Raw genomic sequence first — 16,839 nt, 5'->3', positions numbered from 1 at the left:
ATTTTAAATATAGATTTTTTGAATTAAATTTAAAATTAAATCAAAGGAAGGACAAAAAGGAAATTAAAAAAAACAAAAATCAATATAATAATAAAAGAGGAAAAATAATGAATGAAGGTCAAATAAAATGATTTTTTTTAAAAAAAATATAAGACAAAATAAATTAATTTTTTTACGTGTATTGACTTAATTTAAAAACAAGATAAAGATAATAAAGATTTTAAATATAAAATTTTTTTTAAAAAAAATTAAAAAAAATTACACTCGTAGCAAGCTCGTGTTGTACAATCGCAATCAACTTATCTGGTTGAAGATGCACAAATACAAAAAACATAAGTATAGAGGATAATAAAATCCTAGTTAAATTAAATGTATCACTGTAATTTCAATTATCATCTAGGAGTACTTCTACATTATTCCAATAAAATATATGAATAGATTTGGTGAAATATTAATATATTCTTCCTTACAAAAATATTATATCATATAAATTGTAATGGAAAGTAATAAAATTAGTTCTATGTGTGACCTTATTCTGGTACTCATATGACATAGACAAATCTTAACGTGTACAACCTGTTCTTCTCTGGGTCCTATCACACTCAATTCCAATTGCTTCTCCTTTTTGTGTTGGGACCTCTAATATATATCATAATCACTTTTTTTTTTCTTTTGTCGTTTGCTTCCTAATCTTTTCCCCAACGGCATCACCTGATAATTAGGAACGGAGTTAGTGTGTTGATTATGAATTTAATTATAATTAATAATTTTGATTAAAACTTTGAATTTGTAATAATAATATACGATATCTCTTTTTGTGTTGGGACCCTCTTAATATAACATAATATCTTTTTTTTTTCTTTTGTTGGTTACCTCCGAACCTTTTTCCCAATAGCATCATTCTGATTATTGGAGATAGAGCTAGTGTGTTGGTTATGAAATTAATTGGATTCAATAATTTTAATTAAAACTCTGAATTTGTAATAAGAATATTCAATTTTTTTTGTGTGTGTTGGGATCCTTTTAATATATCAGAATATCTTCTTTTTCTCTTTTGTTGGTTGCTGCTTCCTAACCTTTTTTCAATAGTATCACCCTGATAATCACGAATGAGGTCAGTGTGTTGATTACAAATTCAACGGAAATCAATAATTTTGATTTAAACTCTGAATTTATAATAAGAATATTCAATATTTATTTGTGTTGGGACCCTCTTAATATATCATAATCTCTTCTTTTTCTCTTTTGTTGGTTGCTTCCTAACCTTTATTCAATAGCATCACCCTGATAATTAGAGACGAAGTCGGTGTGTTGATTACTAATTCAATTGGACTCAATAACTTTGATTAAAATTTTGAATTTGTAATAAGAATATTCAATATCTTTTTTTTTGTGGAAACCCTCTTAATATGTCATAATCTCTTCTTTCTCTTATGTTGGTTGCTTCTTAACCTTTTCCCCTACACTATCACCCTGACAATTAGGGGCGGAGCTAGTGTGTTGGTTATGAATTTAGTTGGATTTGATAATTTTAATTAAAATTCTGAATTTGTAATAAGAATATGCAATATCTCTTTTTTGTGTTGGGACCCTCTTAATATATCACAATCTCTTCTTTTTTTTCTTTTGTTGGTTGCTTCCTAACCTTTTTCTCAACATCACACTGACAATCAGGAATCGAGCCAGTGTGTTAATTATGAATTCAATCGGACTCAATAACTTTGATTAAAACTTTGAATTTATAGTAAGAATATTTTTTCTTAGTTCCATTGCTTATTTTTTATGTTTTTGATTTTTCTTAATAAACTTTTTTGACTCTACCACTAATAAAATGTATAGGTCTTAAAAGTCAAATACCATCTTATTCCTTGAGATAACTTACTCTATTAATATTCTACTGTGTATAAATATTATTACTCTTAATGGAATATTGTTGTACCAAAAACTAATAATAGAATATTGTCAAGTTTAGTTCAATTATTATATAACATATATTATAGTAGAAATGTACAAGTGTTTAAGAAAGGATTAAACATGATTAATGAATAAACTATGTACATTGACCTAGTGCATAATTAGCCCCACAAAGACAGCTCCAGCCATACCTACCACAAAACTTGTCACTCTGTAGAAAGAATAACTCCACTAATTAAGCTAATTATTAAGACTTAGGATAAGGATCATTTCGGTATAGTGTATAAAAATAATATTTAATATGTTAATATCGTGTATAACTAGTATATGTATTAGATTCTCTAATACATTCTACCAAATAACATATAGATTGAGATTAATCAAACCAGTATAAATCTAATCTTAAACATTTTTTTTCTTTTGGTTTCCCAATTGGTGTCTGGTATCCAAATTGGAGTTCGACAAAATTCAGATTCATGATTTTAAACTTAATCTTTTTTTTTTTGGTTTTCCACTCGGTGTTTGGTATCCACATTGGAGTCAGACTAAATCTGATTCACGCTGGAAAGTCTCACATTGGACGTAAAGTGCTCTCTAACAAAAGAGACTCTGTAGTCTGTACCCAAGGGGACTCAAATCCGAGACTTCTTGATTAAGGATGAATGAGTTCTTATCGCTCTACCATAACTTTTATTAGTAATCTTAAACTTAAGCTTGAAACATTTTATTTCATTCAATCCATATTTATAATTATGAATAATTTAGTCTGCGAACCAAAACCGAATTTTATAATTATTGGTTGTAACAACCCACCTAAATAAAATTATCCTTTCCAAAAAATTCTCTTCTTTTCTCCACTTTTTTTAGTACCTTTGTCAGTGTTTAAAGGGTTTATAGTATTTATGCTGACCAAGGTTTCAGTGTTCATAACTTTCCCTATAAGATTCAATCCAAACTCATTACAATTTTTGATATAATTAACAATTCCTATCTAGAATCTTGAAGAATTCCTTAAAAAATCTTTCTTTTTGGTATTTCTTGAATAAAAATCCAATCTTTTTGTGTATCACTATCATGGTGTCTTTAGTATCTTCAACTTAGATTCTAATCTTTCTTGAATCTCCATCTGGGGTTGTTGTTTTCTTGATTCTTGATTTCTGGATCTGTTGAGATAAATGGGTGTTTGTTTGAGCAAAAGTAAACCAGCAGAGTCTAAGTCTGATGGGCATTATAGATCAAGTGGGAGTGATGGGGGTGGAGTTGGGGGTAAAGGGCATAATCATGGAACCCATCAATCTCAAATTCAGTATACTAAATCTCCAGGCCCAGAAACTCAATTACCCTTGAGGCCTCAAGCAAGTGCTAAACCAGTTTTCAAGCAAGAAACCATTTTGGGTAAGGCATTTGAGGATATTAAGGCACACTATACACTAGGTAAAGAATTGGGTAGAGGTCAATTTGGGGTTACATTTCTTTGTACTGAAATAGCAACTGGTCATCAATATGCTTGTAAGTCAATATCAAAGAAGAAACTTGTTACTAAATCTGATAAAGCTGATATGAGAAGAGAGATTCAGATTATGCAGCATTTAAGTGGACAGCCAAATATTGTTGCATTTAAAGGTGCTTATGAGGATAAGAATTCAGTGTGTCTTGTTATGGAGTTGTGTGCTGGTGGAGAGTTATTTGATAGGATCATAGCTAAGGGGCATTATACTGAAAGAGCTGCTGCATCAATGTGTAGAGCTATTGTTAATGTTGTACATGTTTGCCATTTTATGGGTGTTATGCATCGTGATCTTAAGCCTGAGAACTTTCTCTTGTCAGACAAGAGTGAAAATGCTGCTTTGAAGGCAACAGATTTTGGGCTGTCCATGTTCATTGAAGAAGGTTAACTCTGCTGTATGCTTTTATTAATATTATTTTACTATTTCCGTATTTCTCATTATTAGTTTTCTGTTACTACTTGTTTTCGCTTATGGCTCGATTTTCTTACTATCCTGTTGTCGTTACTGCTTATGTCTTTGTCAATGTTGTGTTGTTGCTTTTCTTAAGCCGAGGGTCCATGTACACTCTACCCTTCCTAGACTTCCTTATGGAACTATAATGGATATGCTGTTGTATGTAGCAGCTTTGGGATGAGTCTTTTTGATGGCAATTCTAATGAAATCATCAAACCACAGACCTTCCATCTTTTCTAGATTTAGGTCTGCTATCTACATATCAAAAGTAATTGTATCTATGTAGGCTAAGATCCTGATTGCTAAGTTTAGAAGTAGAGGACTTTATCTGTTTAGACTCCGGAGATGTTCGCATCATTATTAACGTGCTAGCCTGCTAATCCAATGTTTCTGTGCCAAAGAGGCCTCACTTTTTACTGGAAAGATTTTGCAACAATCATTGTCATCAATTCAGGCAATAAGTAAAATGCATTCATGCCTTTTTAGCATCATAAAGGGTTCCTAGAATTTGTCATTAATGTCTCGAGTCTGTTCAAATTGGCATGTAAAGTTACTTATATTTCTGCAGCCTGTTCAGACTCTTCTCTCCTTTGCTTAGGAAGTTCAAATTATTTTAGGCCTGATTAAACTTCTACGAACCTTGCTTACCATTATACAAAATTGGCTATTCTACAAGATGATAGCTCATTATCTGAATTAAGATAATCCTGTTCTCTTCTTACCGGCTTTTGAACTTACACAACCTAAGCAGGGGTTGCATGACTTTTCCACTCTTCTTTACTGATTCTATCCCTGCTCTTTGCCTCATACTTTGTTTGGTGTAATAAAATAATGGCATTCCTTGCAGGTAAGGTGTACAAGGATATAGTTGGGAGTGCTTACTATGTTGCCCCTGAAGTCTTACGGAAGAGTTATGGCAAGGAAATAGATGTTTGGAGTGCAGGTGTTATGTTGTATATACTACTCAGTGGTGTGCCTCCCTTTTGGGCAGGTAAAGTCAAGTGCTCTCTTCTGCATAATTATCAGTTTACAGTGTGGTTTTATCTAGGACTAGTTGTGTTTATTGGTTTTTGTAATCTATAATGCAGAAACCGAGAGAGGTATATTTGATGCCATATTAAAAGAAGACATTGACTTTGAAAGTCAACCTTGGCCCTCTATCACAAGTAGTGCCAAGGACCTGGTCCGAAAGATGCTCAATAAAGACCCAAAGCAACGTATTTCTGCTGCTCAAGTTCTTGGTATGCATCCTTCAAAAAATAGTTCATTGACTTTAATAGTCGTAATGGTTTCACACTGAGTAGTAATGTTTGCCGCTATTGCTTTCTAAATGAATCCTCAAAGGATGCGAAGTTTAGTTTGTCATGTATTTGGTGACGTTGCATAGATCTATTTTAAATTTGTCTTACAGTTTATTGATGGTATTGCTTCATAATGAGTTCTTTCTTGATAACCAAATAGGTTTGGCATGTGAATAATGTTATCGAAAGCGATCGCTTCATCGCTTAAAACGATGGAGCATACAACTATATGGCTCAAAGTAATCTTGTGAGAAGTGCTTAAACTCAATTTTTTCTTGAGAAATAGTGGAAATTGGTCATTGAACAATTTTAGTACTAGGACTCCTCTTCACATATGCTTTAGTATGATCTTTGCCATCATTGTGTGCTTCTTCTTCGGGGTTTACACCTTTTCTTCTACTACTTTTGCTTCTTTTTTCTTTTGAAACAATTTACTTTTCTTTAAACATCGTCTTCTTCTAATATGTGAGTCCTCTGCTCAAGTGCTTCTCTCCTTTCTACTTCCTAGTTCAGTTAATAAATCAATAAAACATGAAAATGAAAGCTGTAAATATATTTATTTTTATGACTGATTAATTAAATAACCACAACTTGCTCGGAATCTAGGTGTAGTTATTGAAGTTGTTATGGTCGATTATTGAAATAAAAAATTAAACACCAGATTGGAGTCATGTTTATGGCCTTGTCGAAATCCGTTCGGAAGGGTTATAAAATGATTTGATTTTAAAGTTAAATTCATCTTCATGTATGTTCTCAAAATGACATTCTTGTGTTCAATGCGATAGATTTCAAATCACTTGTTTCCACATGGAGCCTAGGAGATATGAAACCTAAAAGATAGTAACACCAAACATGAGAAGGCTTACTGTTTGCAGCTCAAAATAGTGGGATTAGTTGACTTTCCTTTACCTTTATTTTAGTTTGGGAAAAGGTTCAAAAATACCCCTCAACTTTGGTTTATTGTTTGACTTTACCCTTGCTGTTAAAATGAAGTTAATTGTACCCCTCCCGTTACTAATTTCACCATATTTACCCCTCATTTGACGGAAAGCCCAAAATTAACCCAAATTACCTGATTTTTTTTTTTAAAAAACCATTCCCTATTTTTAACCCAATGCCCCGACCTCTCTAGAGGATAACCCGGTTAACCCATATAACCCCTCAGCTTCCTCCTCAATGCAGCCATGGGTGCAACCAGAGAATGCCAACATATCCATCTCATATCTTAGATGCAATGCTACAAATGGCCCTCTCCCCTAAAGCATTCGTACCAATTTTTCTCCCAAAGCCTCAATATCTGGAGTGAATTTCAATGCCTGAAAATTCACACGACATCTGAGTTTTTGAAGCTCAAGAGGAATCCCATTGTTTGCTAGCCTAGTATCTGTTCTGTTGAAATGTATTACTTGATGCTTTGCTGAAGAGAGGCAGAATCTGCATTAGTAATCCGAATGTATTAATACATATCGGTAAAAAGGCAAATAAATGAGTCAGACATTTGGAGACAAATCCTAACTCGTAATCAACAACTAAATGTTATAGAAAGACAATAATCAAAGAAGATTTGTTCAATTCGATATCTTAACAACCATAAGTACAAATTCTGATGGAGAAAAGGGGTTATCTTTTCTTCAACTCATTGTTCTTGGACTTAGCTTCTGATGGAGAAAAGGAGATTATCTTTTCAAAGAGAGAGAATGGGTAAATGGGAATGGATAACAGGGCATTGGGTTATACGGGTCCTCTACAGGGATCGGGGCATTGGGTTAAAAATAGGGAGTGGGTTTTTTTTTAAAAACGGGTAATTTGGGTCAATTTTGGGCTTTCCGTCAAATGAGGGGTAAATATGGTGAAATTAGTAACGGGAGGGGTAAAATTAACTTCATTTTAACGGCAAGGGTAAAGTCAAACAATAAACCAAAGTTGAAGGGTATTTTTGATCCTTTTCCCTTTTAGTTTTAAGGTAAAAATTGATGTGATTTACATACTTTCAAATGTTATTTCGTCACAGACACTAGGACGTGTTACCCCTTGTTTAAAACCTTGGAATCAATCATTATTTCATAGTTAAATCTTTAAAGTGTCTGATCCCTATTTATGCTTTCACTCATCTGTATCAACAGGAACACATATTTTTGCTATTCTGGTTAAGTATTCGAACTCAGATTAACTTAGACCATGCATAGATGAATGATATACTTAGAGAATACAATCTAACCGATCTTTTGATTTGCCTGGTGATAGAGCATCCTTGGCTCAAGGTAGGTGGAGTAGCATCAGATAAACCATTAGATAATGCTGTCCTCTCAAGAATGAAGCAATTCAGAGCTATGAACAAACTCAAGAGACTTGCTTTAAAGGTAACATTGGAGTTAGTTGACTCTGATTTCTTTGCTGTAACTCAATACAACTATATGTCAATCTTTAGCTATTTGGGGTTTGCTATATGAATATTCCATTTGAACCTATTTTATTCATTCAGTCTAATGTGATGTTAGGGGAAAAGGGTGTAAACGGCATTATTTCAAATTCACTTCTCTGTTTTATTTGCCTAAAGAAGAGGAAAACAGATACAAGATGAGGAAAACCACTTACCTTTTGGCCCAATTTCTTAGACGAGTAAGCGGCAGAAGCTTACAACTTCCTGTTTACATCAAACATAAGAACGCTAATTATATTCCTTTCTTTCAAACAAACAACTTTTAGAAGAGCATAATTATAATATGAGCTTAAGAGACCATATTTGTTGTGAATCATATCCTTTGAATGAAGTTGGTGAATTTAGTGTGCTGGTGTTCTTCTAAATATAAATCTGAGCATATTTCAGAAATGAACTTTACTCTTTTTAGTGTTTCCTTTTCACACTAACGGACAACGCACTGATAGTATCTTGACAATATTTGTTGCAATCAACAAATGAAGGTTCAACTACTGGATCAAATTGGATGCAGATTGTCTTGACATGCTACTTGATGTCTGTGGGAATGTTTAGTGTCCCTCCTTGAGCCTAGTGCAATTGGATGATTTGTTTTATCCTCCTTGTGAATTCCTTCTTCTATGAAATTAGTTCGTTTACTCATTCTTGTGAATTCATTTACCCTGAACTAGCTCACTGCTAATTGAAATGGTTTTGGTATCAGGTCATTGCTGAGAATCTCTCAGCAGATGAAATTCAGGGGCTCAAATCAATGTTCCATAACATTGACACCGATAATAGTGGAACGATCACGTATGAAGAATTGAAGAGCGGATTGGCCAGACTTGGATCAAAGCTCACAGAGGCGGAAGTAAAGCAATTGATGGAAGCTGTAAGGCTGAATTACTCGAGACACATCAACTGTTTCTTCCTTTCACTTTGTTGTCAATTGGTGTACCATGAAATAACTAATATCTTGTCCACTTCAGGCTGATGTGGATGGAAATGGCTCGATCGACTATATTGAGTTCATCACTGCTACCATGCATAAACATAGACTTGAAAGAGATGAAAATCTATACAAAGCATTTCAGTATTTCGATAAAGATGGTAGCGGGTAAGTCCTTTTGCAAATGCAGCAGTGGATGATCAATGTGTGGAATTGTTAAACCAGTTGAGTTTTCTTCTGTATAATGCAGGTTCATCACAAGAGATGAACTCGAAACATCTATGGAAGAGCATGGAATAGGCGATCCAGCTAGTATAAGGGAGATAATATCTGAAGTAGACGCTGATAATGTGAGTTTGGTTACTCTTAAATCATATTCCAAAACGATCAAACTTTTCTTAACACGTATTGGTTCTGTCATATTTACAGGATGGAAGAATCAACTATGAGGAATTTTGTACAATGATGAGAAGTGGAGCTAAACAACCAGGCAAGCTCTTCTAATAACACGAGTCTCCTAGTCGTTGGAGGTAAAACTCGGGAGTGATTCTTCAATGAACTGTTGCGCTGCCCATATGACCGACATCAAGTACATGACCAACCTGAACTAGTTGGCGTTTTGAAGTTCTCCAGTCGAAACCTGTAAATTGGTGATTCCTGTTTCTATAATCTATGTTCTCTGTGGTTCTTTTTCTCACATGTTGAATTGTCTACTCAGAGCACAGAGGAAATGAGTGAACATTGGCTCTTTTACTATTTGAATAGAAACAAATGACCTTGTAAAGATATCTTGTGTTATTTTCAAAGTTTTTTTATATGTAAAATAAAGATCTCTCGTAAAAAGAAACTGAGAATTTTTGCGCGAATCACCCTGGAGTTCATTGCTCTCCTTGTATGGAGACTCACCCACCTTTTGTTTATTGTGCCTCTCCTCAAAATCAAGTCACACCATTTGACACCTCGAGTCTTATTTGTTGTGTTGAGTGTATGTGCGTGTTTGTTGTTACTCTTACTTGGACGTGACTTGTGAGGTAGGGGCGGGCTAAGGCACTTTCCTAGTATCTTATACATGTATGTTATATAGATTTAAAATTGCATACCAAACACTATACTAGGTGTGTTGAATTTCATACATAGCAAAAGAATACAAATATAGTATTATTTATGCAAAATTTAATGTAAAAACAACTTCACTCGGAAAAAAACCTATCAAACGATTCCTAAATAACTATATATAATGAAAATCTTAGTCAAAATCAATTTTACTTGCATTTTCAATTATTCACAAATTTTAGTGAATTTTAAATATAAATGTAGTTGAACTTTCAAATATAGTACGTCAAACAAATTTCATTTAAACAACTTAACAAAGTCAGTTCCATATAAGCAAGTTAGCATTCAATGCAATTGAAAATAGGACATTCAATTAATTTAAATTAGAGCTATAATTTAACTCACCTTATAAATATAAATTTCTTGCAATAATATTTTTTATTGCTAAATAATCGCATAAGCTTTATAACCATGTGACCTTTTACCAACAAAATTGATTTGTGACAACAACTTTTTTTTTTTGCATAACTTAGCTTTTAGCAACAATATTTTTTATTGTTACATAAACTTTTTTTAACAATATTTACACCAACTTTTTTCTGTTGCTAAAAGTACTCTTACGGGCCGTTTGGTTACTGGGTAGAGTTATGCAGGTATTAGTTATGCAGAGTTTAATTATGTAGGTATTAGTTATGCATGCTTTAGTTATGCATGTACTCCTATATAGTTATGTAGAGATCACAATACATAAAGTATTAACTATTAAATATTGAATTTATTGTAAATTAATATATATATATATATATATATATATATATATATATATATATATATATAATTACAAATAAAGAAGTAAGCAAATAATATAAGTTCTCCCACTTTTTGAATAAAAAGTAAATAAAAAAATGTTTCCCTCTATACTAAATTGGGACCGTTATTTTTTCATTTTGTTATTTTCTTTATGTTTATAACTTATAAAAATAAAATACGATTACTATATTTCAAGTACATTATAATATCCTATTTTATATAATGTAAATATTCTAATATGTTGTATATATTGTTTATACATTTTTAATATACCGAATATATGAATTATGTATAAATTCACATCCTAAACAAAATAATAATACATATTAATTAAATAAGTGGAATATATTTAATAATATATAACCTTAATAAATGATTAACATATGTGCCAGCAAAACATATACAATTCAATTTGTAATATTAATAAAATATTACATTTGGATTTCAAATGAAAACAGGAAAAAAAAAGTTATTGTGAATTAAAAAAGAGTAAAAAAAAAGTTAGGAAAATAGTATAGTTAGGTAAAGTTTTCAATAAAAAAATAAAAAATAAATTAATAGAGGTAAATGTGTAATTTACTATTTTAATATATGTATAACTAATATCTGCATAATTTATTTCATCTTCTACCCTGCGTAACTTATACATAGATTCCCTCATAAGTTATGTAGATATTAATTATGTAGGACTACAAAAAACACAACTAAACACCGCATAAAATTAATACATGAATAACTTTAATACAAAATTTGAAATCCTACCAACCAAGCATAGTATACGTTATATTGACTTTTCCACCTAATACAGAACTTCTACCAAATATAATAAAACTAATGCAACTATTTATACATGAATAAAATGCAACTTATACAGTTACCAAACGGCCCCTTAGCCAATAACGTTGAATATATATTGCAACAAAAATAAATTGTACTTTCATATAGTTAGTTTACTCATAATTTTACGTGGCATTTTACCACTTATATTGTATTTAAAAAATAATATTCTCTATATTATATTATTATTATACCTATTTTTGAAAAATTTAATTGCCTTTTAGTTATAACAAAACTATAAAATGCATTTATCATCATGAATTTAACTCATTTAAATAAAGTATTTTATATGACATTCATTATTACAAATTATTTTAAAATTTTATTAGTATTATTTTATTGTATTGTTGTAGTATTACATTTAAATAAGGCAGAATGGCCTAAGAGACCCTTGTACTTGACTCGATTTGTAAGTTGGATCCCTGTACTTACGACTTTGCCAACTAAACCCTTAAACTCATTCAAACACAATATTTTAGACCCCTTTCTTATCTGATGGATGTGCGTGTAGTACACTCATTTTACACATGAAATACGACGTCATTTTTTAATGACACATTATTATTATTATTATTATTTTAATGACACATTAGAAATTAAATATTAATAACTAAATAATATTTAAAAAAATGCACTTTTCTCACTCTCTCTCTAACTGTACCATTTCTCTCCCTTCCCACTTCATCTTCTTTGTTCCCACCTTTTATCATTTTCATCTTTCTTCGTAGTTCATACTCAAAAATTTCTTCAATCACAAAATGTGATAGATTATAATTAATTCTTGAACATGCTTTATGGTTCTATTTATTTTGATTTGATAAAAAAAGATATCAAGAAAACTTCAAATTGAAAAAAATATATTTATATGTAAATTCAAGTAGTAGATCTTAAAGAATTAAGTTTATAAAAATGGTGAATGGTATATTTTCTTGCAAAAAAACTTTTTTCAATTTTTTATTTGATGATTTTATTGTGATAATGTGTACGTCTAAGAAGAAGAAGAGAAAAGGAGTAGGGGTGGGGGAGGGTGGGGTGGGGGTGTTGGATGTGGGCTGAGGTTGAAGAAGAAGAAGAGAAAATGAGTAGGGGCGGGGGAGGATGGGGGGTGGGGGCTGAGGTTGAAGAAGAAGAGGAGAAAAGGGTGGGGTGGGGTGGGGTTGAAGAAGAAGATAGAAGGGGTGGGGGGTGGGGCGAGGTGGGGTGGAGTGAAGAAGAAGGAGGTTTTTAGTATTATTTTTTTAAAAAATTATTATTATTGTTTTGTCTTATAATTTTGATACTTTTAAATTAAAAATATTGTATTCACTTGCTTCAAAACGCGTGGAGCCATGTATTTGTCCAATTAAGCCATTTCAGTGCTACATAAGCTCGGTCAATGGTCAGAGGGGTTTAAAAAATAGAGTTTCATTGAGTTTAAGGGTTCATTTGGCAAAGCGATGAGTAGAAGGGTTCAACTGATAAACGAAGCCAAGTACAGGGGCCTCCCAGGTCATTCGATCCTAAATACAAATTTAATTTTTATTTTTTTCAAAAAACTATCCAAATTATGTCAATTTTAGCGAAAATTTCAAACCAATTACAACCCCTAATTAAATTGATTCAATTCATGACCCAACAAAACAACCCAAAATCCGACCTATTTAATCATTTTAATCTCCTCCGTTCAATCAATTTAATCGGATGATCCACACTTCTCCCTTTCACTATTTATTTAACCCTCACAATTTTCTAAATCCTAATTCATTTATATTCCTCAGATCACCTCCAACTCTTCTCTTTGTCTCTCTTTCATCCTACAAACAATAAGAGTCTCCTTCAAGCCCTGATTATTTCGTATGTGAATCTAGGGCTGGACATAAATACCAAATTGGACCTTTTTTTTGGTATTTTGATTTTGGTATTTTGATTTTCAGTTCGATTTTTAGTATTTCGGTTTTCAGTTTAATTTTCGGGATGTATTTTTTTAATTTTTGGTATTTCGGTTAGGTTTTGGATATGTATTTTGTATTTTTCGGTATTTCGGTTTAACAGGAATTTACTATATATATATATATATATATATATATTATGTAATTATTAATATTTATATTATATTAGTTTGCCTTTTAAGTTTTATTTCTTTTTACCCTTAGCAAATTAACAACTGTCAAGTGCCAACTAGCATTAGGGCTTCAACTTTTCTTTCCTTTTTTCTACTTTGCGTTGCACTTTTTAGGTTCCAACTTTACATTTTTCAAGTAAAACCAACCGACTAGCGATCACCGCCACCAGCGATCGCTGCGACCAGGGTAGTAACCAGCGTCGCGACTAGGACTGCCGACCAGCAATCGCCGCGACCAGGGGAGCAACCAGCGCCGCGACCAGGATTGTCGACCAGCAATTAACGAGTTAGCGACCATCAATTTCAACCGCGACCCATGGTATTCGTTCAACATGCTTCTGTTTTCTTTTCCATTTTTTTAAATTTTTGTGTGAATTGTGAAATTAATTTTTTGTACAAACAAAAATCGAATCGAATTAACAAAAACTGAACCGAAATAACTCGGTTAGATGTTTAGTAACACTATTACAAGAATCAAAAATCGAAAAATAATTGAAACCGAACCGAATTATCGAATGCCTATTCTCCTATGTGAATCTGTATAGTTTTTTTCATTTTCGAATCCTTTTTTTCACTTTTTGTTTCTCTCTTTATTCATTTACTGTAAGATTTGGATAAAAGAACGAACATCTGAGAGGAATTTTCGTCATAAATTGTTCCCCAAAAAAGGAGATGAAGATATCACCATATATGAACATAACTGTTTAACTACTAGTAAAATGGGGTAACAATGTCTATTTTTTTTCTAAATGCCGATTGATTTGTTTCCATGTTTATATGATTTATTTTGATGTCATTTTTTAAAAATTATTTTTGAAAAGGGAAACTATGGAGGAGATTAGAAAGTGGAGAATCAAACTCTTACCAACAAGGCAAAAATTCAGGTAATCAACTAACTAAGCTACTAAAATTTCTCTTAGTATATTAGTCTCTTAGTTTTTTTTTTATTTTTTGATTGTCATAATTTTATCCTTTCCTTGATACATGACATATAATTCATCTAGACAAATTTGTTGATTTTTTTTCCAAATTCCCCACTATTTTTGGTCAAGTGTGGAATGCTATTATAAATGCAACCTTCCCCAAACTTATGAACCTGATCCTGACCAAGGACCTAACTTCCAACCCTAAACGTGAATCTCGACTGGGGATCCTGAATCCCTGATCTTAAACGTGAGTTTGAGACTCGAGACTCAGACTCGACTCTTGATTCTCAATTCTTGACCTTTGATGTGATCTTAATATATGACTTTCGAAGTGAGATCCAAACTTGACCCGACTCAATCATATGTCAGTATCAAGGTCAGATCCTGGTTTGGATCTGTATCTTTAATCTCAGTTTGGGATTAGGGTCTGAATTAGGTCAAGATCAGGGTAGGTGTTATTCTTCTTTTTCTTCTTCTTTTTCTTTATTTTCTTTGTTTGTGATTGTGTGCTAGTTAACCCACAATATTTTTATAACAAAACTTGATTATTAAAATAATGGTTGAAACTCATTTTCACCCCAACTTTGCTTTAAAAATCGAACTCTCCCCTCAACTTTGAACAATAATCAACCCCCTCCCCCTCCGTTCATCTATGCATTATCCATTTTATCCTTGTTATATCACATATAGGTAATACCTCTTTATATTATGTATAATTTTTTTTAACATTATAAGTATCACTACACGAAGCTTGACTTTTAAAGACCATTTGTTAATGTAGGAAGATAAATCCCGTTGTTATAAGTACATTTAAAATGACCAAAAAAATTTGCGGTCATCAAAATTAATTTTTAGTTAAGTATTAACAAGGGGATGTATCCGGTTCTTAAAAGATATATTACCCCGTCTTTAAAACCAAATTAATTCATTAATAACAATAAAAATTGGTAACTTTTCCCTCTTTATATTCATCACCTCTGTCACCCACTCATGACTCACCCATGCAAAAGAAAAAAAAATTATATAAAGGCTTATTGAATTTTATATAGTTAAAAAAGCTTCAAAATAAAGAGGAATGAATTTGATTACACTCAGAAATGACAAATGATTCTCCAAAAATTCAAAAGATATCGTCGAGGTTGGCAACAAATCCATCAGTGAGCATATGGGTAGCACAATGTGGGAAATGCTTTAAATGGAGGACGATATCAATACTTGAAGAGTTTGAAGAAATCAGAAGTAGGTTTGTTGAAGAACACTTTAACTGAGACAACAAACTTAATGGTTCTTGTGATAAACATCCGATATTGAGTATGATTCTTCTCAAACTTGGGTAATTGACAAGTCCAATCACCTAAAACCCTTTATGGGTTTAAGAGAAGATTGTACCTAAGGAAATATTACTCTAAAATGGATTCTTATTATTTCACTCCTTAGAAACTTCGATCCTTTACAAAAGTGGGTAGTTTTCTTTAACAAGATTCTGAGTTCAGTGAAATCGAAGTCTCAAATTTCAGTTTACCAGCCCCACAATTATGGATGATACTATACCCACTACTGCTCTTCTTGCCAACTCTAACATGAAGGTGCAAAAAGATATCTCAATTGCTAGATTCACCTTTTGTGAGGAAAGATTTGATTTGACCTTAAAGTGTTACTATTTGCACCTTCATGTTGGAGTTGGCAAGAAGAGTTGTAGAGGGTATAGTATCCTCCATAATTGTGGAGCTAGTGAAGATAAAAATTTGATAATTTAATGTCACTGAACTCAGGATTTTGTTGAAGAAAAGTACCCACTTCTGTAAAGGATCGGAGTTTCTTTCATGAAGGAGTGAAATAATAAGCATCCATTTCAGTGTAATCTTTCCTCAGGTACAATTCTTTCTTAAATTCAGATGGGGTTTTAGGCAAATTGGTATCGTTAATCACCCAAGTTTAAGAAGAATCATACGCAATATCGGTAGGTTCATCACAAGAACCATTGGGTTTGTTGTCGCAGTTAAAGGGTTCTTCAACAAACCTACTTCTGATTTCCTCAAATTCTTCCTGTTTTGAAATCGTCCTCTATTTCAAGCATTTTCTTAATTGTGCTGCCCATATTCCCACTGATGGATTGTTGCCAACCTCGACGATGTCTTTGGAGTTTTCGGAGAATCATTCACCATTTCTGAGGGCAATCAAATCCATTCCTCTTTCTTTTGAAGATCTTTTAACCAAATAAAAACAAGAAGCCACAAATAAAATTAAATAAGCCTCTATATATTTGGAAGCTTGTACTTCTATGAAGAAATAAAAAATAACATCACTAGGAAAATTATTTAAACAGTACTTAAAAAATACTCAATTCAATAATTACTAATAATAATTGCAAGTATATTGATTCACCAATTTGGTAGAATTTACCTTCAGAGGGTATGGAGAATGAAACCCCAACAATACACAAGGATTTTTTCTTATGCCTGCGTGAGTGAGTGACAGAGGTGATGAATATAATTAAAGAGGGAAAAATTACCGCTTTTTAAAGAATTAATTTGGTTTTAAAGAAGGGGTGATATATCTTTCAATAACCGG

General features: G+C 32.2%; 1 protein-coding gene and 2 pseudogenes across 2 annotated transcripts; 2 read left to right on the top strand and 1 right to left on the bottom strand.

Moving 5' to 3' along the window:
• The first annotated feature begins 2,803 nt into the window (after positions 1-2,803).
• On the top strand, positions 2,804-9,407 carry LOC125862420 (calcium-dependent protein kinase 2-like). 2 transcript variants are annotated; one of them, XM_049542482.1, is made up of 8 exons: positions 2,804-3,804; positions 4,723-4,866; positions 4,964-5,116; positions 7,442-7,536; positions 8,317-8,484; positions 8,582-8,709; positions 8,792-8,891; positions 8,971-9,407. In XM_049542482.1, exons 1-8 carry the CDS (start codon positions 3,090-3,092, stop codon positions 9,043-9,045), a joined length of 1,578 nt encoding a protein of 525 aa, XP_049398439.1. In that variant the 5' UTR covers positions 2,804-3,089; the 3' UTR covers positions 9,046-9,407. The 2 variants fall into 2 exon arrangements, with proteins under 2 accessions (XP_049398439.1, XP_049398438.1); XM_049542481.1 differs by having other exon boundaries at positions 2,807-3,804; positions 7,421-7,536.
• A 5,958-nt stretch (positions 9,408-15,365) lies between these two features.
• Positions 15,366-15,907, top strand: LOC125861613 (methyl-CpG-binding domain-containing protein 4-like; annotated as a pseudogene).
• Positions 15,908-15,914: 7 nt separating this feature from the next.
• Positions 15,915-16,433, bottom strand: LOC125861612 (methyl-CpG-binding domain-containing protein 4-like; annotated as a pseudogene).
• Between the last annotated feature and the right edge of the window lie 406 nt (positions 16,434-16,839).

This window comes from Solanum stenotomum, chromosome 4 (genome assembly GCF_019186545.1).
Source record: "Solanum stenotomum isolate F172 chromosome 4, ASM1918654v1, whole genome shotgun sequence".
In the NCBI taxonomy this organism is placed as follows: domain Eukaryota; kingdom Viridiplantae; phylum Streptophyta; class Magnoliopsida; order Solanales; family Solanaceae; genus Solanum; species Solanum stenotomum.
The sequence above is the reverse complement of the archived record's forward strand: the minus strand, read 5'-3'. Positions and strand labels throughout refer to the sequence as shown.

Coding starts and splice junctions, on each gene's coding strand:
- LOC125862420 (XM_049542481.1), top strand. CDS start 3,090: ATGGGTGTTTGTTTGAGCAAAAGTAAACCAGCAGAGTCTAAGTCTGAT. Junction 4,867..4,963: donor TGTGCCTCCCTTTTGGGCAG/GTAAAGTCAAGT, acceptor TCTATAATGCAG/AAACCGAGAGAGGTATATTT. Junction 7,537..8,316: donor TCAAGAGACTTGCTTTAAAG/GTAACATTGGAG, acceptor TTTTGGTATCAG/GTCATTGCTGAGAATCTCTC.